Genomic DNA, 23,814 nt, shown 5'->3' with positions numbered 1-23,814 from the left:
TTTCCCAACCTGGTCTCCAGGGACCCCTAGACAGCCCACATTTTTGCTGGCTCCTAGCTCCCAAGGACACCAAATGCCTCTTGGGGTCCCCATGGAACGGGTTGGGAAACATTGCTCTAAATTGCTTATAATGTGTGTAACTCTGCCCTGTGCTGGACTGGCATCCCATCCAGGGTGATCACTTAATCCATGTCAGGGGGTCACTATGATCTACTTCGGGTTTTACAGACTACGTCAAAATTGAATTGCTCCTGTGTCTTTGGCTAATTTGTTCAGTTCTTCTTGTGCTTTTACTGGTTTGTTTCCTTGAATGAAAGACTCATCCAGCCAAACAAAGACAAACCCTGTCCAAGCTGACATGGATTAGTTGGTCACCCTAATCCTATCCAGAGAATCCCCTACTTTATGCCCTGTGTATCCTGGGATAGTCTTAAGGTTCACCATGACCCTGCACTAAATAAGCAGTTAAGAAAAATAGATGGGATATATGTAATCTATTATCATATCTGGCTGTGGATCTGCTTTATCAGTAATTCTGCATAACGGCACTTTTTTCTCTCCTGTAGGATGGTTCCAAGCAGAAGCAGGTGCGCAAGAAGACTGTGTCCTTCAGTTCCATGCCCAACGATCGCAAGATCAACAGCACTGCTGCTTGCATATCCTTTATGATGGAGGGCTGCGAGATGAAGAAAGTACGCTCCAACTCCCGCATGTACAACCGGTACTTTCTGCTGGATTCGGATATGCACTGGCTTCGGTGGGAGCCCTCTAAGAAGGACTCGGAGAAGGCTAAACTGGAGATCAAGAGTATCAAAGAGGTGCGGCTAGGAAAGAAGACCCCAGTTCTGCGCAGCAATGGACTCTCTGAGCAGTTCCCTGAGGAGTGTGCTTTCTCCATTATCTACGGGGAAAATTATGAGTCATTAGACCTGGTGGCCAGTACAGCCGACGTGGTCAGCACCTGGGTTATGGGCCTTCGGTATCTTGTCTCCTATGGCAGGCACACGGTGGGCGTTATCGAGCCCAGTCAGCCCAGCTTGAGAACGTCCTGGATCGGGTCAGTGTTCGAGTTGGCCGACATAGCAAAGGAGGGCCAGATCGACATCTTCAGAGCCACCCAGATCATCAAGGGACTGAACCCTGGGATGAAGGCTTCTCGGATAGAGCTGAAGTTTAAAGAGTTACAAAAAGCTAAAGACCAGTATGGAGAGAAAATAAATGTAGAAATATTTACAGAGGCCTACTGTGAGTTGTGCACACGGCCAGAGATATTCTTTCTTCTGGTGCAGTTCTCTAGCAATAAGGAGTACCTAGATTGCAAGGACCTAATGCTGTTTGTTGAAGTAGAACAAGGGGTGGAGGGGGTCTCGGAAGAGATGTGTAGAAATATAGTCCAGAAGTACGAGCCATCAACAGAGGGCAGAGAACGAGGATATCTTTCCATTGATGGCTTCACACATTACCTCCTTTCATCTGAGTGCCACATATTCGACCCCCAGCACAAACAGGTCTGTCAGGACATGACGCAGCCATTGTCACACTACTATATTAATTCATCACACAATGCTTCTCTACTTGAGGACCACTTTTGGGGATCCTCGGACATCGGTAATTATATTCGGGCCCTTAAGATGGGCTGCCGGAGTCTGGAGGTTGTAGTCTGGGATGGTCCAGACAATGAACCTCTCGTATATGTTGGGAGCTCAGTAGCCTCCCAGTTAGCTTTTTCCAAAATCTTAGATGTCATCAATCAGTTTGCCTTTGAGAGCTCTGAGTACCCCTTGATTCTCTGCCTGGTAACCCACTGCTCTCTACCCCAGCAAAAGGTTATGGCACAGCACATGAAGAAGATCTTAGGGGATAAGCTATACATTGAGCCCCCTAAAGCAGATGAGCATTACTTGCCCTCTCCTGAGAAACTTAAGGGGAAAATCCTTCTTAAGGGCAAGCGTTTGCCATCTAACTATCCAGATTCAGAGGGGGAAGTGACAGATGAGGAAGAGGGAATGGAGATGTGTAGGAGAGTTGGGTCAGATGAGAATTATCACATCAATGGGGTGGGAATCAAAAGGCTGAAGCTCTGCAAGGATCTTTCCGATCTGGTGTCCTTGTGTAAATCTGTGCAGTTCAGGGACTTTGAAACTTCAAAGAGAGACCAGAAATATTGGGAGATATGCTCTTTCAATGAAGTCATTGCCAACAGGTTTGCCAATGAATTCCCAGAAGATTTTGTTTGTTACAACAAGAGGTTCCTTTCAAGGGTGTATCCAACCCCCATGAGGATTGATGCTAGTAACATGAACCCTCAGGACTTCTGGAAGTGTGGATGTCAGATTGTAGCCATGAACTATCAGACACCAGGTCTGATGATGGACCTCAACCAGGGCTGGTTCAGGCAAAATGGAAACTCTGGTTATGTGCTACGTCCAGCCATCATGAGAGAAGAAGTATCGTATTTTAGCGCAAATGCTAGGGACTCGCTGCCAGGTGTGTCTGCTCAGTTACTGCACATCAAGGTCATCAGTGGGCAAAATCTGCCCAAACCTCGCGGGTCAGCCGCCAAAGGAGATGTGGTAGAGCCCTACATCTATGTGGAGATACACGGTATTCCCGCAGACTGTGCCGAGCAGAGGACTAAGACTATCTCGAAAAATGGGGACAACCCCATCTTCGATGAGAGCTTTGAGTTCCAGATCAACCTTCCCGAGCTGGCTGTGCTGCGCTTTGTGGTGCTCGACGATGACTACATCGGGGACGAGTTCATCGGCCAGTACACCATACCCTTCGAGTGCCTGCAGCCCGGTTATCGCCATGTTCCCTTGCAGTCCTTGACGGGGGAGTTCCTTTCCAACACTTTGCTGTTTGTGCACATTGCTATCACCAACCGCAGGGGTGGGGGCAAAGGCCACAAGAAGGGGCTTTCTGTGCGAAAGAGCAAGAAGGCCAGGGAATACACATCCACCAAGTCCACGGGCATCAAGGTAGTGGATGAGCTCTTCAGAGCTTCTACACAACCTCTGAGGGAAGCCACAGATCTTAGAGAAAACGTTCAGGTACGTTTGTGGTTCTTTGTTGGTGGTCTTGGTTGTATCTTTTGGGGTATGGATCATGAATTATTAATTCCCAGTACTTGATTGCTTACCCTGTATTGTAAGAAATTGTCATTTTATTAGTTGCTAATTTATACAACTGCCACATATGGCTTTTCTGAATTCTAAGCAAAAACGAAGTATCCGAATTTGTGATTGTGTCTTTTTTTTAAGTTACTGATTGCATTAAATTAACATTTATTAAAGGAATAGCAAATTATACAATGCTGAAGTTGACGTCATATAGTTATTGACTTTTTGAAGTGGTCGTTATCTGTATCAGCGCGTTTGCCTGTGTATTACAGATATAAAATGAGAGGCCCATTCCTTTTTTCAGGGCTATCACTGTATAGCAGTGTACAGCACTGTTGCCTGACAGCTCTACAGTTGGGAGTTTGACTCCCACGACTGCTCTGTTTGTCTTGAGTTTGCATGCTCTCCTCTAAGGTGTCCTTCTGTACTGTTGAGAAACACGCGGTTGCACCATTTTGGCATCTCTAAATTGCCCCTACTGCTTGTGAGTTTGTGCTGCACAATCGACTGGCATCCTTTCATTGGAGTACACCTGTCCTGTGCTCTGTGCTGCCTATGATTGGCTCTGAGTCTCCTGTAACCCTGTCTAGGATGAGCAGTTTGAAGATGGATGAATTGTTACGATTATATTTATTAATGGTCATGGTACAGCCGCCATCTGTCCCATCGATCTTGTTGTTCTTCACTGTACATTTTATGGCTCAGTAGATATTTCTTTTTGATCCCCCTTCTCTGGCATGGAATTATTTAATTATTTCCTGTATTGGATAAATAATGGATACATTTCAGAATATTTTATATCTTCAGGCTAGAAGGATTTTTCAACAAAACCTCTGAAGAAATGAATGTTTCATAACATTAACGTTCAGTGTCGTGCTCTGTTCCGTATCCGTGCAGCGGGCTCGGCTCGACTGGGCTGCTGCTTCATGCCGCATCTGCGCAGGATGCGTGGGCCGCCGGGCCGCCGGGCCGCGCAGCACCGACAGCAAGCAGAGGCTACTTAACCGCAGCAAATAATCAATACCTCTGTTCAGTATGTTGATGCGCTTCTAGTTTAAAAATTGCACTGAACCGTGTCTACAGAGCATCTGCACATCATATTAATGGGGCACAAAACGGGGTGTTGACATTAATTAAAGGACGTGGCATTATGTAAGGATTTATAGATGATAATAATTATCCAGTAAACGATGTGCTGGACAAGCAGTTGGAAGATATGATGGAGGGAAGGATGAATGGTGAAAGGTTAATAATTCAGGTATTTTATGAAAGAACTGTATGGCACAGGACTAGGTTTAGATGAGTTCTTTCACTACCAATGTGTGTGATGCTTGGAGTTATGTTTAAAACCAAACTAGGCCTGATTATCTAACTACCCTTTGATTTTTTTTTTTGATTTTTGTAGAGCGACCGGTGGTGCATTCTAATTTTGGCCTTGCTAGCTAGAGGTGTGTGGTTTACATTTTGTTAAATGGGGTCACGTTAGCATTTTGGTTTTCGCTAAACCAGCTGTTCTGCGCCTCTGTTTTGCTCCATAGTTTCATCCCGCAGCCTTCTGTGTGGTGTTAAAAAAAAAATAAAGTCTCTCAAAGCACTGATCAAAAACATCCTGAGCGAAAAATGTTACAATGAACACATTTCGTGAGTTTATCAAATGCCCAGAAGCTACGTCTGTACATGGTGTTAGTTGTCAGCTGTGACTTCTAACAAAAACTAACAGAATCTGTTTTTCATTGGCTGTGCTTTAGCGATATTGTAGCAAGAGACATCAGTGATTTTTATAATGGATAAATGAGCTGTATTGGCAGTAAGCTTGTTATCCTTGAAAGCTTTTCTGCTGCAAATTTTGAGTAGCACTGTAGGTTTTGAGTAGACTATATAGGTTTAAGTGCATAAGAAGAACCACTTTGTTGTTGCTAACAGAAAATGAATGAAAGCTTCCTGTAATAAAAAAATAACTGGACACAGGTGACAGTGACACAGCTGAGGTGTGTCACTGAGGTTTCCCTTCGATTCCATACAGATGTGGGCGACCTCATGAGCTGGGAAACTCGATAAAATGTGAGACGGCCTGCTCCGGACTCCCCCGTCATTATGTGTGATCTGCAGTATCATGCATTCCTTCAGCCTAGTAGCTGACCTCAAAAACATTATATGGGGGGGGGGTGAGGAATGAGAAGACCCTAGCAAGGAGCTGGTGGTCTGTGAGCGTCTCTGCAGCAGTTACGCGGGGCCATGTTTAATAAAATGAAAATCTTTCTCAGGAAAAGCAAAAAAAAAACCTCAGATAAAGGGAACCTGTTTGAAAGTGGACCTGTGGGTTTAGGGTTCGGTTAGGAAGCTCTTTGTTTGGTGGAGTTCCGTGTGGCTGGAGATTGAGGCTTGCGGCTGCTGGTATTCTTTCATCCACCAGATTCTGGTGCCTGAGATGGTGCCTCCAGCAGCGAGAGAACGTCCATCTTCAATGACTGTCTCCTCAGCCAACATGTAGGTCCTAAAGTGTCAAAGATGTGTGGAGAAACACCTTAGTAAAGCCTGGATGTCCTCTCTGGAAACCGTAAGACAAAGTAAATACACATAAGTATAAAGCCTTGGAAAACTCCTGGAATGTGGCTCAAGGAATTCAGCCAGTGTGGAATTTTCGGCGCCCCCCCCCCCCCCCCCTCCCGGACCTGCGTGACAGACACTCTGTCACTTCAGCCGTAACAGAGCTCTGTGGGGCGGAAAACAAAAGCAGGCGTGCATTTTTTTTTGGGTAATTAAAAACAGCAGTGCCACGTTTAGGTCCGTCTGCTGCGCATTATCATGGATATTTAAGAAGCCGGGGGGGGGGGGGGGCAAGGCCCTCAACCAAGACTCCTCACCAAGGGAGACGCCGGTCCTCTTCGTCAGCCAGACTGCCAGGCTTTTCTGCATAATCCTGGGGCGGTTCGGGGTACCAGTGCTCGGGAGGATGATGGAACGTCGTTCACTCACCTTTTGCGAAGGGGGTCACAACTTTTTAAAAAATGTTTCTTTCACGTTTGGGTTCCCATAGAAAATGTACTCTTAATGTACTCGTACTTAGATGTGAGCGCTTTGTGCCAGCTGGCCTGTAAAAATGTCCCATATCAAATAAAACTTGATCGATTGTTAGAGGCTCGGTCCCCTCCACATTTCTCGCTTGTCTCTCGGGCGGCCGGATCCCTTTTGTTTGCCCGGACGCTTCCGACATTAATAATGGGGCCTTCTGGAGGGGCCTGCTTTCCCACGCCGTGGAGTAGGGTAGTCCTGGGTCATGCCTGCTCCCACCCCCACTCTGTGGCCCCCTTCTGTTCTTTGTTACTCTTCCTCATCGAGGTAGAGGCCAGCACCAAACGCTGCGGCAGGGTGGGGGTAGCAGAGGCTTAATCTCTACTCCCAATACACGTACACGGCTTTTAGGTTTAGCTTTACGTCGGGATGCTGGTGACGGCGGGAGAGCTGTAGGTGGTGGCGACGCTGCAGGCGACTCTCTGGGGATGTTTGTGTTTGCCCGCCTGGCACCGGAGTCACGTAAACACAAAGGTGCCCGTTCTCGCCACGCGCCGCCGCGTTCTAACAAATGCGTCTCCTGTTCTCCTCCTGAAAGGATTCTTTCCCGCGAAGGATATACAATCCCGTTGTTTGTGTCTCTGTGTCAGACTGTGGGGGCTGTGAGATGTTAGCAACGCTTTCCAACATACATTTGACCCCCCCCCACCCCCCCACCCCCACCCCCGCAGAATGCCATGGTGTCCTTCAAGGAGCTCTGTGGGCTGACGCCAGCGGCCAACATGAAGCAGTGCATCCTGACGGTCTCCAGCTGGCTACTGAACAGTGAGCGCGTCCTCCAGGTGTCCGTGGACCTCAGCGGGGTCTACCCATCCATAGAGGCCCACGGGCCGATTCCGGAGCTGCTTCGCAAGGTCCTCAGTGCCTACGACATGGTACGCCGACACCCCCATTTACTATGCCTTTTTAATGAGGGCCACTGTCAGCCCCACCTCCCACAAATCGAAGTGACGCTCAGAACTTCCTCACAGCAGACAAAAAGCATTCTTCTGACCTAACACATCAGCCTAACACACTTTTCACAATATAACTAAGCAGCCCCACTCATAAAACACTAGGATAATTTTTTTTTTGTACTGTAGGATTCACAACACTGGAAACTTACAGTACAGTATAGTAGACTAATGTTATGTAACTATTTCTAGTCTATGACTAATATATGTATATATCACAGAGGATCTGTGAAACCATACAGTCTGTTCTCATTCCATGAAACATGTTCATATTTGTATATATATATTTGTCGTACTGGGCTTTAATAAGCTTCTTATTATCGGTATTAACTGAATCTGGTTCTTCCTCAAGAACGGTGGCTTGATGTCTGTCCCCACATGTCCAAGGTTCTGGTTTCTGTGTGTGGAATGCGCATGCTCTCCATGTGTGGGTTCTCCTAGGATACTCTGTGGTGCGTGCGAGTGCATTTCCCGCGATGGGCTGCCCTGTGTCTCCTTGGATCGACTCCAGGTCTCCCCCCCCCCCCCCCACAGTCCTGCACTGGATAAGTAGTTATGAGAGCCAGAGTTATTTTGCAATAACACGCAGGCGGCTGGAGAACCAGAGGCTCGGAGTCTGCATCAGGTAGCCTAGTGAACGCTCGATAAGATCCTCCCCACCCGTGAAACAGTTTAACGGCCTCTGATTTACGGCGGCTGCCGAGCCTGGCAGCCAGATAGCGGATTTCCCGTCGAGGGGCTAACAGGGGCTAGCAGTTCATTCACAAGACCACCAACGCCACTTCCTCTACGAGCAGGAGGAGCAGACAGGGATTCGAACCTCCCCTTCTCTGCCAGAAATGAGCTCATGGTGACAGCTCTCTGTGCCAGTGTGCGAGCGGCTGTCTCTTTCTGTGTACGTAGCTCTGTGCCACTATATTTAGCCCTGATACACACTCGGCCCCTTGCGGTGCCTTTGACTGGCAAACGCAGAGCTATTCACGACTCTCCATGTTCAGGTTATAATTCTGTTTGCGGCTTTTATCACACCAGGCATATGCTTATTTTCCAGAAGAAAATATACGTAAATGAAAGTGTTTCTAGCATATTTCTTGTTTTTAAATAAATACCGTAGTTTAACAGAAAAATAGTAATAATCACTCTGTCGCATGGGTTGAACACCGTGGCAAATTCTGAAGGACATATTGACCAAAAGGCAATGTAACCTTCCTGTGTCGTTTTTCTTCTCAGTGAAAATATTTTGCCACAGACACGGTCTTGCCATGGACGCGTTTGTCCGTGCACAGCCTGGCTCTCATTGTCCTTGTTAAAGCTGCATTTTGTTTTGACCACAAACAACCTTTGTTTATGGGTTTTGTTTTCATGGGGCGTTGTCCCCTTTGCCCTCTGACCTTAGAAGGACCTTGGAGCAAACGGCTGTTCGTGTGTAGGACGGGCCTTTCGTCTAACCCTAACCCCTCCTTTTGTTCTGTCCCATGCAGATGATCCAGACAAGTCGGACATTGATCGAATCTGCTGACGTGGTCTACGCCAAGCTGATGCAAGCCCAGCGGGCCGGTAAGAGATGCTTGCAGAACGTGTAAGATGCCCCCAAAGGACAAGAGTGATGGATGGATGGAAGGAAGGAAGGAAAGGATGGATAGATGGATGGATGCTGAAATTTAGAAGCATTAGTGGCAAATGCACTAGAAAGGTTTTCAGCTTTGATGAACGAGTCTATTTAAACGAAAAATACAGACTTCTGAAAGGCTGTTGAACTTTAGTGATGGCCAGTCCGCCATGGAGCAATAACTGACTGACATGTAATCTGTGGGACAACTCTGGAGGGTCACCGATTGCGTTCCAACTCACTTAGGCCTTTGGTGCACCATCCCCTGAGGTTTCCACAGAATCCCCATGGTCTGTGCGCAGATCGGCAGCAGTTCCCAGGGAGCTCGTTTGCATGCTCGTCGTGGGAAACCGCCATCAATACAGGCTCGGGGGGTCAAGATATGACCAGCAGGCGCGTGCTTCACACGTAGAGCTGATGTCGCGGGTCAGAGCCCTTCCCGCCAGGGAATCGGACCATCAGAGACTTCTGGAGAGAGGATGCTTAAGTCCACCCCCCACCCCCGAGACAAATCCCAAGCATATGTAGGATTTCTGTGTCTTTCCGGCATCTATAGTTGCTCATGGAGCCATAGATGCTGTCAGTCCTGCAGCTCAGCCACCAAGGCCCTCATTAGCATTAGTAATTAGTCATTATTTAAGTGACATAACAGATACGTCATAGCAGTTTCCCTCCACTTCATTGCCCTGGGATGTAGAATGCAGATCATAGGAAACTGAAGCTCCCTCCCATCTTCCCATGGCTGTTTGTTTCTTGTTAATTGGGTAAATGACCAGGCATGTCAGGTGGCTGAATCGGACAAGGGGGGCTTGAGGCACCATCACACTTGGTGAGTGGTGTTACCCTAGACGGCTGTTTCAAGCACCTGCAATGTTAGAGAACGGCAGAGAGGGGCCATTCCCCGCTGCGTCTGGCACTGAAGCTGGGCCGCTTCATAGTTTGTGAGGTAGAAGAGAACGCAGCCAACCCTGGCTTGTCAGTTAGGGTCGTGACCCCGGAGGTTGTGAGTCAGATCTTAGGTTTTCCAGTAAGGATCAAAAGGGAGGTTTTCTTCAAGTGAGGTCATCCATAACGCGAAGGCAGGTCTTTTAAAGTTGTTCACATGCCATACGGAGTATTCAGCGTAGCTTCTGTAAGAGTCGGACCGTGGAATCCTGGATGTTAACGCGGCCAACCTTTACAGGCTGTAAAGAAGAACAAGGGAGGAAGCCTTGAGAACCCCACTTTACTTCGTGGATACTTCACTACAGATGCCACAGATATTCGCAATGGTTTGCTGAAAAGCCACAGGCTTTGTTCATTTTTGGAAGACAGGGTGATTAGGGCTTCCAAGTCCAGAGTTTCATGTCATGAGATGCCTTTTGGACATGTAAGTTTACTATGAAGTACAAATTCTGTGTGAGTATGAAACTGTTAGAAGTTGATGATTAAGAATAGCATGAATTATGCATAAAAAGATGTATCCAGACTTTACAGATGAGGGTAAACTTGCAAGACTTTGTACTCAGTGACTTTTGATTGCCTAGTAACAGTTCTATGTTTAATGCAGGGGAGGTAGAGGTGGGAATATGATTTTCAGCTACCAGAAAAGGGTAACTGATCGATGCTCTGAAGAATATATCCATTTTTCTATGGTATCTTCTGTTTGTTGTTATTTTCCATTTTTGGACCAATTGGTTCAATTTTGTGCCAGCGTGTCCTCTGAGGGGTTTCTGATGGAGCCTGTCTCTTCACGTTAACGGGGGCGGCTCCTCGCGTGAACGCGGGCAGGTCCTCGCGTGAACGCGGGCAGGTCCTCACGTGAACGCGGGCAGGTCCTCACGTTAACGCGGGCGGCTCCTCACGTGAACGCGGGCAGGTCCTCACACGCTCTGACACACCCGCCTCCCACAGCTGCGAGGCGACGAGAGTGGCAGGTGTGGAGCCAACCCTGACAGATGTGGTCAGAATCCAAATCGGGAGCCTCGGAGGTCTCTGGGTGAGGGAAGGGGGTGCCCAAGAGTCATTACAAAGCAGAGACTCGAACCTTTGGGCTCCTTTCCTCTTGTTTTAAAGTCGTGTTAATGGACGTTTGGGCAGCCTGCCAAAGCCCGGACATCATGTCATTCACTTTTCCATCCACTAATCTACTTGAGGAATCTTCTGGGCTTTTAATTTGAGCATAAGGACTGAAAAAAGCCTGAGACCTTGAATTATAAGACATTTTTTAACTAGGTTCCAGCTTAAGGAGAAATGCCTCTGAATCAGGAAGCAAGCCTTGCATATATGAATGAGGACTCCGCCGCGTTGCTTCAGTGACTCGTTGAGCCGTTTCTATCATGCTCCTCCTCAGTTTTACTCGTTTCCCTCTCGATTTCTTTCCCTCTTGCCTGGAAACAGACGCGGTTCACTTCCTCTCCCTCACGTCCCTGTTGGTGCGTCATATTGCGGGACTCACTTAGCGATGCGGAATGACAGCCAAAAGCCAACCGGGGGATGTGCAGATCTCCAGGAACCCGCAAGCACCAGAAAGGTCAAAGTACTAATAGCTAATTTTAAACTTTTCCTACTCCGGTGGAAAAAAACAATAAATACCAATTTTGTTTTGCTGTTGGAGGCCACTTGGTTGGAGGTTGGCATACTGAGTAAGTTATTATAGCTAGAGGTAGGCATGAGGAGAGCCCTGTCACAGTGCAGTGGGAAGGACATGCTAAGATGATAGTCCTTTCATTTGCATCGCTGCCCTGCAACAATCATCTTTTTGGTGACGGGAAAACGGTGAAACGCTCCGTATGAAGAACGCATCGAAGGAGCCCCTTTAGGCGAATCGTGGTCCCCGTGATGTTCATCCTTAACATGCGATGCGTCGGGTGGCTGCATTTTGAAATGCGTGTGTGCGGGGAGGCGGCGTGGTGAATAGATGATTCAGAAGGATGCGACAGTGTGGGTGAGAGGCTTACGCAAGCGCTGACAATGAATACGGTGTCTTTTTTTTCTCTTTGAGGCCCTTTGTTGTCTCATCTTTCTATGAAGGATCAAAAGACCTCGGCCTCTGCCGGCCGCTACACCTGCCTTTGATTCGTCATTATCATAATATTCACTCAAAATCTCGAAAGTCCTTGCGTTACAATCAGGGATCCTGCATAGCCCGCGGCTCTAATTTAAAGACCTTTTGTTGCCAGAAAAATATCACAGATTTGACTTTTTTTGTTTAAAATATATATATATCTAGCTAGGCACATTTATTTGATTCCCTCGATTAGCCTTAGGTTAGCGCCTAATAAAGCACATTGTGTTTGAGAAATATTGAGCAAAGCACTGTACAATATGGAGCCAAGCAAATATCGTGGATAAGTTCCAGATCAGCTCTTAATGAGTAATCGTATCAGATGGGAGCACAAAATAAAACCAGAGAATTTATTTTTAGTTGAAAAGGTGACTGGTGCAAAGCCGGTACAAGCCTGGTGCTTTTGGTCTCTCATCTCTCGTTCTGGTTCCCGGTTTATACCGCTTTAAACCGCTATGAGATCTGAAGAGCGCGGCCTTGATTTTCATGTACTCTGTTCCACATGACTAAAGCAGTTACTACCCATCCCAGTAGTCCACAATGCTCAGAACTGGGCTGTACTGGTAAAGTATAAGGAGAAGAAGAAAGAAACGCCGATGACAAATACTCTCCAGGCTGCTAATTCTCATGACCCAATCGGTCATAAGTGGTATAGGCACCGTGACACGCGTAGCTCCTGGACGTGTTTTCCTTGTTTCGGTCTGGAGCAGCGTCGGGTCCTCTGGCATGCGTGTCCCAGGGGAACGTCCAAGATACGGATTTGGCCTCAGCCCTGAAGGCTGTACATGAGGCAGAAGTAGGTGCTGATTTGCGGGAACGGGCTTCATGGTGGACAGATTGTCGATTTTTGGCTCTGATGTCAAGGGAGGGGTTTGGGGTTGGGGGAGGAGCATGGAATACCGGTGGAATCGTTCACCCCCATGGAAACACGGTTGATACTTGGCTACCGCTGCCTGTGCTGTACCCGCTACGGCCAGCTTGACAGCTATGATTTATATTTAGTAACACTACAGCCTACTGCATAAATCCTAGGTCTATTTAAGAGCCCGTGATGCAGATAGTTGTAGAACACATTGTTCAGACCTCTAGTTGTAAACTTCATATTACTGGAAGATCTCCACCATCTTGGTACTGATTTTTTTTTGTTAATAACTAAAATTATGAAACGAACTCAACATTTTTTATGTTTTTGTGGTATAGAAAATAATGTGGAAACGAAGCACTGGGACCTAATAGGTTAAATGAGGTGTTTCGCTCTTCCTGTCCTCGTTAAGATGTCTCTGCCGTTGTAACCTTATCAGAGCTCAGAACATGAGTCATTCCTGTTTTTTGGATCCTCCATCAGAATCACCAAAATAGCTACAAGAGACGACGCCAAGGAAAAATGTCCCTGCCAAATGTAGCAGAAATGAACCAGAGATGAGAATGTTCTGTTAGTTGAAATATAAGTGTGTGAACCGTCTGGTCATTACTTCAAGCTGTGTTACTCTTTATTGTCAGAAAGGTGTTTAGTGACACATGGAATATTTAAGAATCTGCGCGTTTCAGGCTGGTGACCCAAATACACACATCCCTGAGCGCTAGGACAAGGGCCGCATGAACAGCCCTGATGGACTGTAGCCGTTTCAGAAACAGGTCAGGCCAAGCCCAGAGGAAAGGTGCCAGCTATGTGCTTTTGGCTTTACACCTGAACTCATTAGAGCTCGACCAATATATCAGCTCTCAGGAAAAGTCGGCCGGCGTTAAGGTTCCACAAATTCATTGGCGGAAAACTCGCCGATAAACCACCGATGATGTCTCTAAACATCCAAGATTGGAGGGGAGCTCTCTATCTAGGTTAGATGCTGAGAAGCTATGCTTCCTGCATTATAACCTACCCACTCTTAGCCTGGGATTATTAGCGTCTGTTACAGTTTATTTCAGGCTTGGGCCAAGATGGAATACATGTGGTAAAGACCAAGGGAAAATCTTTTTGCTGTAAGTTTTATTTACTGCGGTTACACATAAGACATTAGGCCACATGCAATGAACAATTAGCGTTGGATGTGAATTTCACCAAAACAACAAACAGAAACTCACTCCTGTCTAAACAAACTACCTTTCCTACACCGCAGAAAAGAAAACAAAATAGTCAATACACTACAGTCATGGCCAATTTTTTAAGAATGACACAAGTATTGGTTTTCACAAAGTTTGCTGCTTCATTGTTTATAGATCTTTTTGTCAGATGTTTCTATGGGATACTGAGGTATAATTACAAGCATTTCATAAGTGTCAGAGGCTTTTATTGACAATTAAATTAAGTTTTTGCAAAGAGTCAATATTTGCAGTGTTGGCCCTTCTTTTTCAAGACCTGTGCAATTCGCCCTGACATGCTGTCAGTCAATTTCTGGGCCAAATCCTGACTGATAGCAGCCCATTCTTGCATAATCAATGCTTGGAGTTTGTCAGAATTTGTGGGTTTTTGTTTGTCTACCCGCCTCTTGAGGATTAACCACAAGTTCTCACTGGGATTAAGGTCTGGGGAGTTTCCTGGCCATGGACCCAAAATGTCGATGTTTTGCTCTCCGAGCCACTTAGTTATCACTGTTGCCTTATGGCACGGTGCTCCATCATGCTGGAAAAGGCATTGTCCATCACCAAACTGTTCTTGGATGATTTGGAGAAGTTGCTCTCGGAAGATGTTTTGGTACCATTCTTTATTCATGGCTGTGTTCTTAGGCAAAACTGTGAGTGAACCCACTCCCTTGGCTGAGAAGCAGCCCCACACATGAAGGGTCTCAGGGTGCTTTACTGTTGGCATGACACAGGACTGATGGTAGCGCTCACCTTTCATCTGTGAATAATCTTTTTTCTGGATGTCCCAAACAATCTGACAGGGGATTAGTCAAAGAAAATGACTTTACCCCAGTCCTCAGCAGTCCAATCCCTGTACCTTTTGCTGAATATCAGTCTGTCCCTGATGTTTTTCTGGGAGAGATGTGGCTTCTTTGCTGCCCTTCTTGAGACCAGGCCTTCCTCCAAAAGTCTTCACCTCACTGTGCGTGCAGATCCACTCATACCTGCCTGCTCCCATTCCTGATTAAGCTCTGCACTGGTGGTGACCCGATCCCAAAGCTGAATCAACTTTAGGAGACGGTCCTGGCGCTTGGTGGACTTTCGTGGACGCCCTGAAGCCTTCTTCACAACAATTGGACCTCGCTCCTTGAAGTTCTTGATGATCTCATAAATTGATGATTTAGGTGCAATCTTACTAGCAGCAATATCCTTGCCTGTGATGCACGTGTTTCCTTGCAGGTAACCATGGTTAAGTTCATTTTCATGGCAGGGACTTTGCAATGAACTATAATTTATCTGATCACTCATCATAACATTCGGCAGTGTATGCACATTGCCATCATAAAAATATCATTAAAAAACTAATTAAAAATGAATATTTGTGTTATTCTCAAAACTTTTGGCCATGACTGTACACCAAACTCCCTAATTAACCCTAAAACAGGCACCAAATAAGTGAAAAACTAAAACCATGTGTGAAAATAAGCAAAGGAATGCCAATGCATTTTATCACTCAACTTCAGGACCAACAGTGATTCGTGCGTATATATATTTCATTTGTAATTCAATTTGTGCTTTGAATTTGCTTGTTTCCACATCGAAAGCATTCCAGTTATTTTATGGTAAAGTTATTTAAGCAATAACATATGAGAAGGAGTGTGGTTGTACTCCAATATATCATGGTTATAATTTGGTCATAGGCACAAGGCCACAGGCTTTGACTTCGAGGATGTTATTGCTTTTATGCAACAGTTCATCAAGCACCATTATAAAGGAACATTAATAAGCCATAGCAGATACTTTGCTTGATTATTTAAACATTTACAGGCCTCCGCAAAAAAAATATAGTTCCCACCAGCGAACTGTTGACTGTTGCCAAGCGACACAAACATTCTAATGCAATACAGCTCACTCACTAAGAACTACTTTGCATCATTTAAATTTGACTATCTAACAGTTGTTAGATACACCTGAAAAACGGAGTGGTACATCTGATGTGAAATGTCCGAGTACGGTTATGCTCTGATAAGAGCAGTCATAGAACGCCTCTTGTCCAGTCAGATTTCTTGGTCGGAGCTAACTTTTGTATAAAAGGTTACAAGATGTTTAATGTTTATATTATTCTAAGACCTTGTAAGTATCTGCTGTTTTAGTGCTGCTAATCATAATACTGCTGACGTAATCATAATAGTTCTAACTGAGTATTGGTATCTAATTTTGACCAGATTCTATTATATTATAATTCATATTCATTGGCTGTGCACATTTTTAGCTCCTTAAAGTCTGTTTTGGTATTCGGGGCAAAATTTTCATATCGGTTGGGCCCCAGTAGTCATCCCTCCCCCCCACACAATTTAACACAGGCTATTTATAGCTTACCCCGGTAATAGCTCTCCCGTGGGGCACTTGGGGGAAATATTAAGGGGCTTGCTATTGTTAGAAAAAAACTGTCTTATGCATAGGAAGAGCTTTCAGCAAGCCAGCCAGGAAGTGTATAAAGAAGAGCGTGGGGGGGGGGGGTCCCTGGGGGACATCATCTAGGGATCTTATTGGCTTTTTTTTTTTACCCAGGCCTGCGGAGATGACATTTTTGATATAGGAAACACAAAGCAGGATAAATAACAATAGAGATGTCTTGAAGGGTATCCCCTTTTATCACTCATAATTGAATTTTTCTATCCAGTTGTTGGCTCAGACCACAGGTGCATTGATAGACTGGAATGTTTTAATTATATTTTTGCATCCCCTGTGTTTATTATGAACCACTTCAAAGAGATGTTTATTCTTTTCGCGTCTGTTTAAGGGCTGGACTTCCATGAAGACCTCCACAAGATTGGAGCCAAGGAGGGACTGAAGGGCCGGAAGCTACAGAAAGCTATGGAGAGTTTTGCCTGGAACATCACTGTACTGAAGGTAAGATGTTGGTAGCCATGTTGGTAGCTGGACCTGGTGACCTCCTTTGATGTAACTGTTTTACTCCATCCATCTTCTAAGCCTGGTCAGGATCAGAGGGTGAACCTTTCCCAGGCAACACGGGTCACAAGGCAGGGGGGGGGCTGGATGGGATGTCAGTGCCGATATTTCCAGAAAGCAATACTTATAAATTATTGTCAGTGTGCAATTCCAAGAAAATATTTATGCAGTTTGCTCTGAAGTGATTTACAAGGGTCATACGAGGCATCATCATGGATGTGAGTCCTAAGCTAAGATAATTATTCTGTATTGCGGCCAAAATTCAGTTTATTCTCCCAGCAGTACTTCAGCAACTCCCTCAAGGCACAACCTCACATACATGCGAGAAGTGCCGATATCTTATGAAAGGGACTGTAAGTGAACAAGTCAGATGATGGTCTGTTTACCAAGTTCAGATGCTCCGTGAATCTGCACTGCAGCTGATAAAACTCTGGAACTTTGCTTGAAAGATCAGCTCCTCGGGTAATTGTCTGCCCGTAAAATAGAGCAACACAAAGAAATCAGTAAGAGCCATTTTGTGTCCTTTTCAGTTTGTATAAAATGTCCCTGGGTACCTTTTTTTAGTTCAGGCAGAAAAGTTGAAGCGAGAACAAGGCTTCTCCGTAAACAAGTAGGACCCACTGACTGCTCCGAAGGGAAAATGGGGGGCCTCATTGAATATGACTGTGGAGTTTATATATTGGGAAGTAATTTTTGATACACACAAGGTTATGAAACCATAATCCAGTGCTTATCAATCCCGGTCCATGGAAACCCCTGGACAGTCAACAATTTTGCTCCCTCCCAACTCCCAATCCAAACCCTTCATGTCTGTTGGGAGCTGAGAGGGAGCAAAAATGTGGACTGTCCGGGGTCCCCTAGGACCGGGTTGAGAATCACTGCCGTAGGCTGTATGAGAGACCTATGATGCCGTTAGCTGACTTCAGCTTTAATTACACCCACACACTAAGCCATAAAACAAATGTGGAAAACTTTCATTACTCAAATATTATACTTTCTATTTCCAAGTGACCTTGGTTAAATTAGTATTATTACTTCAGAACTTCCCAAATCCCCACACAAGAGGGCACTGGGTTCAGCGCCCACTGAACAATCAAAATGAAGTTATTTCTGATTTTAGGACAGAGAAGTGAAAATGAGGTAAATATGGGCATTGTGACCAGAGGACGGCCCCGCCAATCAGAATCCTGCCCAGCTACCTGAATGCCTTTGCCTTACTTCTGAACACCTCAGTCCCAATTTAAATAGTGCTTGACTGGCAGATGAAACACAAGGCAAGGTGACTTAAGATTCTTTATTGGCCATATGCAAAAGGTGCATTGCAATGCATCCTTGTTCTGCCACACTCGGTTACAAAAGACTAAAGATGACAGTGTAAAATAATGCAAGTAGTGCAAAACAAGACCGTGGAAAACAAAACAATACAGTGGAAAACAAAACAGTGGAAAACTATACAGACAGTGTAGAACAATACAAGACCGTGGAAAACAAAACAATACAGTGCAAAACAATACAGACAGTGTAGAACATCACAGATGGTGCATAACAATACATAACAATACATGCAAAACTGGATATGTGGTCGGGACTAAATATACTTATATAAAGCAATAGAGAGACTAGGGTAAGGGGCTTATCAAAGCAACCTATGGTCATTGAGTATCCTTGTTGGTTACTCCTGCATTTTTGCATACATTAACTACTCAATATTTGAAGGAACTAGATCTTGCTCTTAGAGTTGTATTGAAGTCCACTGGTGCAGCATGGAATGCGTCTTGTTTAAAGAAGCTCTGGCAGATGCACCCACGAGCATGTTCTTCTGCGAATGAGCACCTGTCTAACATATGAATGTTCCGATCAAGCGCTAGGAGGTATTCATCCAATGGTAATCCCTGCACATGGGCCTCTTAAGACTGAGCACGTATGTTTAAAATAACAGTGTTCAGATCGAGTGACAGGAAATACTCGTCCTAAGGTAATCCATGCATGTGGACCTCTGAAGACCTCTAGTGATGATGGAGTTATTGGACAGCCCCAGCGTTTCAGCAGATTAATCACGCCGCGTGACTCACCGCCGAAGCTGGCCGTGTCACGGCCGTTTCGGACAGGCGTAGCGGAAGCTTCCGGGTGTCCGTTCCCTCCGCTCCGCCGCGTCAGCCTGCAGGCAGACCACTTGCCAGTTTCTCTGCGTCCTTATGTTGCACCCCTGAAAACGCACGTACACCCTGACGATGCAGCCAGAGGTTGGGGGGTGAGGGGCGCAGACAGTAAGGGGAGGGGCATGGAGGGGTGACTGTTCCATTCAGGGGCACCGTAAAGGGGAGGGGGAGAATCCCTGAGTGACAGGGGGCCCTAAAAATTCGGAACATAGTGGAACGTATTTCAGTATTGCAGTTCCTCCCCACCCTTGTGCAGTGGGGAATTTTGCCAATCCAGTCAGATTACCACCCTCCCCTCAATCTCTCTTGTAGATGCATAAGACCCAGACACACGCCATTGCTCACTTCCTCCTAGTGCAATGCAACTCAAGCCGGATTTACAGCACTACTAAGTGCCATCAGCTTTTTTTCCTTCCCATCTGGCTCTGCTTTATCACTAGTGCAAGCCAAAAAAAACAAGTTCTGGTATTCCTTACCAGCCAGCAAGTTGCTTTTGGACAACAGAATTTCTTCATTACCCGGATTGCACCCAAGAAGATACAGTGCTGCCACCTATTGTTTCAAAGCATACATTGCACTTCGTAGTCTCCGCCGCAACTTCTCAAGATTCGACACAGAAAAAAATTACACCCAGGCGCACACAGGAAATATCAAAGGAACGGTGTGTTCTTGGTTTCCGTTCTTGAGGCCTGTTTTTTTTTTTTTTTTTTTTTTTTTTTTAAGATATTTTTCAAAACAAATGTCATGCAAGATGTAACAATTTTAATTTGTGTAAGCAACTTTACTTCTGACTTGATCGTAGGTTCAAATCCCAAAACTGTTAATCTCCTTTAAAAAGTTACTTTACCTGAATTCAATCAGTTAAGTGTTCTTCAGCACAGATGAATAGATAGGGCATATTTAAGACGCTATTCTTAATTTAAACTTGTCAGCAAATAGCACCAGTAAAGTTATGAGAAGGTAGGATTCCCAGTGTGTACACGTGGGTATGTGTTTTAAGAAGCACATATATCCTCACAAAATGTTTTTATACAATGATATTGTTTATTTAAAGTCTACCTAGACATACATTTAGATAAGGGGGTATTTCCTTGGAACAGTAATGGTATTTTTCTCATCGGTTACTGGAAAAAAAAGAAATGAAATGTTTTATTTCCCATTTACACAATTACATTGGAATGATTGTTTTCACATATCCCATCATGTTCTCCTTTGAGACACACACACACACACACACACACACACAGCTGAGAGTGAAGCTTGGGCTCTGAGCACAGGTCAGACCGTTTGTCTGGTACCACTGGAGCGTTTCTGGAGGTTAAGGGCTTTGTTAAGTGCCAGAGCTCGAACCAACAACCTCCCGATTACAGGCAGAGAGGGCTAACCAACTGAGCCACACACTGTAGGGGCTGAGCTGGTAAAAGTTTGGTTAGAAGTCTGTCTTGAACTGTCCTATGATAAACATTGTTTTGTATGTGTGTGTGTTGATTTTAGGGCCAAGCAGACCTTCTGAAGCACGCCAAGGGGGAAGCGCTGGACACCCGGCGGCAGATGCACAACGCCGCCCAGTCCTGCGGACTCAGCAAGAACGGGGCCACGTCCCCCGAGGTCCCCCACACCCACGCCGGGCAGGACCCCGTCCCAGAAGCAGAGGCGGGGGGTGATATCGGCCCCACCTGATCGCACGTCAGCCAGATGCATGGAGGCGGAAGGGGTGGGGGGGGGGGGGGTATGAGGTCGGGGAGTCGGGACAGGAAACTGGGTCGAGGGCATAGAGATGACGGGGGGGGGTGGCTGCTGACGCAGGAAACTCGGAGGAAATAGGACACAAGGAAGAAGGAAGATGGAGAAAGATAAAGGAGGGCAGGAAGACGAGAGCAACTGGGTGTAAGATGATGGCTAATGGACCATAAGCCCATTAACCTTGGGGTCAGGTCAGCCACCAAACCCTCATTCATATTTACTCATAGCCTCCAAAGTGCTCCAGCTGCCCATGCAGAAGCGGGTAATGAAGGGCATTTTCCTCTGACTTCATATCCACCCCTGACTCATATCCCAGCGCAGCTCCAAACCCCACGAGGTCACCATGTATACTGGCATCCAGCGGGGCATTGTGGGAGCCCTCGCCTTCCACGCAGACCCCAGTACCCCACCTCCCACGTTTCCCTCGTTCCGGACACATCTTCATGACCTTGTCCAGATTCCTTGCTCCATCAGCACAATACCTGAAGGCCTCATATCACACCAGCAGAGGGTGCTGTGGAGCAAAGTACGTGTTTCACACATGAGCTACTTCATTGTCTAGCACTCCCCCTGCAGGACAAGATTGGGAGTGCCACACACCCTCGTTTTGTTCCCAAGCCCCCGTTTTGCATCCAGGTTTTTCCAGCTTGCTTTTCCCAGCGGCCCACCATGAACCGTTTCTGTGACGTGCAATGATTTCTGTTGTTACCCTTGAAGTGCGCAGTACTGTAAACAGTGTGCTGTGTTTTGGCCTGAGCTACTTCTGACAAGTGCTCTCGTGTGAGCCATCCGTAAGCAGGAGATGCAAGGGACGACAGCTGGCATCATAAAACTTAAAATAAAATTAAAAAAATCAATAAAAATAAAAAATACAAAAACATGTAATGATGTAAGCTGTAATATAGGGTCTGTGAAAAACAGAAATGAATCACTGCAACGGCTCAGCCTGGTGTCATGTTATAATTTTAGTAAATTATGCTAATACAATTCTAATAATTCTTATTGTTTTATAAACATGACAAGCGGTGTTACACTGCTCGGAAGGGGAGGGAACTGGGCTGTGACGAAGGCGGTAAACGTAATCCTGTAAGTATTCAGCATAACAAATAAATTACCTTATGTTTTACCGAAACGTGACTTTGAATCCATTAAGAGGTCAGATCAATAGCCAATTAAAAATGTCTTCGTTGCCTTTTACATGTTTTGTTTTTATTTCAATTACCTTTAAGTGTGTGTGGCACCAGAAACATTTTACACGTTTCCCACTAGGTGGCAGCTGTTGCAAAGATATGGGTGAACCACGAACTGATTCTGGATTTCTGATTCTAGGTTTGGCATTATGTACAATCAGGGCAATCACAGGATTTTGGAATCTATCCCATGGGGGAGGGGGTCATTGGGGTTACCAGCAGTCGTCAGGGTTACCAGTCCTTCCAACCAACATGCCTTTGGATCAGGGGCAGAAAGTACAGCATCTAGAGGCAATGCAAATGAATGTGGGCAACAGCAACACCACTGAGACTGAAATGAGGACGCAGCCTTAAAACAATGGGGCAATAACATTACCTGAAGCCACTGTCCAGTACACTGTACAATTCACAGTCCCCTTCTTCTGCTAACCTCCACACCAACCATAAAACACATACACATCACTGAAGTCACTTCCAGTCATTCTGTATTGACACACTGTAGAAGACTAAATGACAGGGCAACACCACGCAAAAATCAATTTGATGTGACATCTATAATCTGCTACGCATTTCTACTATGTAAAATGTGGATTTTGAGAATTTCTATGTATTCACCCAAAGAGGTTACATGAGAAGATGCAAAAATGATACTTAGCTCCAAGATCGAGGCATTTTGTTTGCCAATATGAGTCTCTCTGTCACATCGATAATGTTGGAATTGCCCAGTACAGGTGATCGAATCGATATCGGTAACACTTCTCTTGAGGGGGCACATATAATGTAGCAGTACACTATTAGTTAATGTATTTATTAACCAGAAACTAAGTTATTTGCGCACTGATCCCATGTCTGTTCATCATTCGCTAATCATAAAAGACCATTAGCATAATAGTTCGATATTCATTTTGCTATACTTAGTTTAACCCTGATCCAGCAATGTTTGTTGTTCTTCTGTGTTGACTATTGCTGTGCAGTTATTTTCTCAGTCTACAAACTTCCCTTATGTCAACGACACTATGACTTCCAGTTAAACAAATTACACGCAAATCAGTTAAACAATCTGTTCTGCGCTATTCTCCATTTCATTTCTCTAAGGCAAAAACATGATTCTGTGAAAGAAAACACCCAGTTAATTCACAGTAGGAGGTGTGTCTAGCCAATCTGCTATAGTCGGGCTTGAGAAAATCATTTTTAAATGTCGCTTCTTTGAAAACTCTTCGTCTCGGCGAGAGGTGTGTCTACAGCTGAGGTGGTCTGAGATTAAAGAATAATGTCCTCTGTGTAACATACTGCACCAAGATTGCAGCATCATTCGTTTTTCTCCATACAAATCGGACTCCTTAATGAGGTGCCAGTGACGCTGTCATCTATTATCATGACAGTCACAGCAGCCCCATTTTTACCGACTTTAAGCAGTCCTGAAAATGATCCCAGTAATTTCTGTAATCAGTCAATTATATTAACCCGTCTTATTTGTATATTGACAGGTGACATCACACGTTTATTACATAAGTGGGAATTTTGTTTGTTTGAATTTTTATTCCACAATAATAATAATAATAATAATAATAATAATAATAAACTTCTAAAATGTCTAAAACTTCCTGAAAGAATTCCGAAGGACATAATGGTCTGTGTGTGAGAACTAGGGGGTTGGGGCTCTGGAGGAAGAGTCTGTCCAGTCCTGATACGTCCCAGCAGTCCCTTGTCATGACTGTAATAGGTACTGGTTTGCTCAGCCATCGTGGAGCCAGTCCCGAATCCTGTTATAGTTTGCTATCACAAACATGCCTGTCAGAGTTCAGTTCTTCTGCTTTCTTGACAAAATACTCCCATTATTTTCCCTTCTATCCTTGCTTCTTTGATCCTGTTTCTGTCCCCACCCTATA

At 45.3% G+C, this 23,814-nt stretch overlaps 1 protein-coding gene across 1 annotated transcript in view; it reads left to right on the top strand.

Moving 5' to 3' along the window:
• Nucleotides 1–20,707, top strand: part of LOC111856018 (inactive phospholipase C-like protein 2) — a 120,266-nt gene extending 99,559 nt beyond the window's left edge. The window contains exons 23-27 of the mRNA XM_023835616.2: nt 567–3,053; nt 6,866–7,069; nt 8,629–8,704; nt 16,664–16,773; nt 20,487–20,707. Coding sequence (XP_023691384.2) covers nt 567–3,053; nt 6,866–7,069; nt 8,629–8,704; nt 16,664–16,773; nt 20,487–20,672 — 3,063 coding nt within the window. The 3' untranslated portion in view covers nt 20,673–20,707. The remainder of the gene's footprint in view (nt 1–566; nt 3,054–6,865; nt 7,070–8,628; nt 8,705–16,663; nt 16,774–20,486) is intronic.
• Nucleotides 20,708–23,814: the final 3,107 nt, after the last annotated feature.

This window comes from Paramormyrops kingsleyae, chromosome 22, assembly GCF_048594095.1.
Source record: "Paramormyrops kingsleyae isolate MSU_618 chromosome 22, PKINGS_0.4, whole genome shotgun sequence".
NCBI lineage: Eukaryota > Metazoa > Chordata > Actinopteri > Osteoglossiformes > Mormyridae > Paramormyrops > Paramormyrops kingsleyae.
This window is presented reverse-complemented; position numbering and strand designations above follow the sequence as displayed.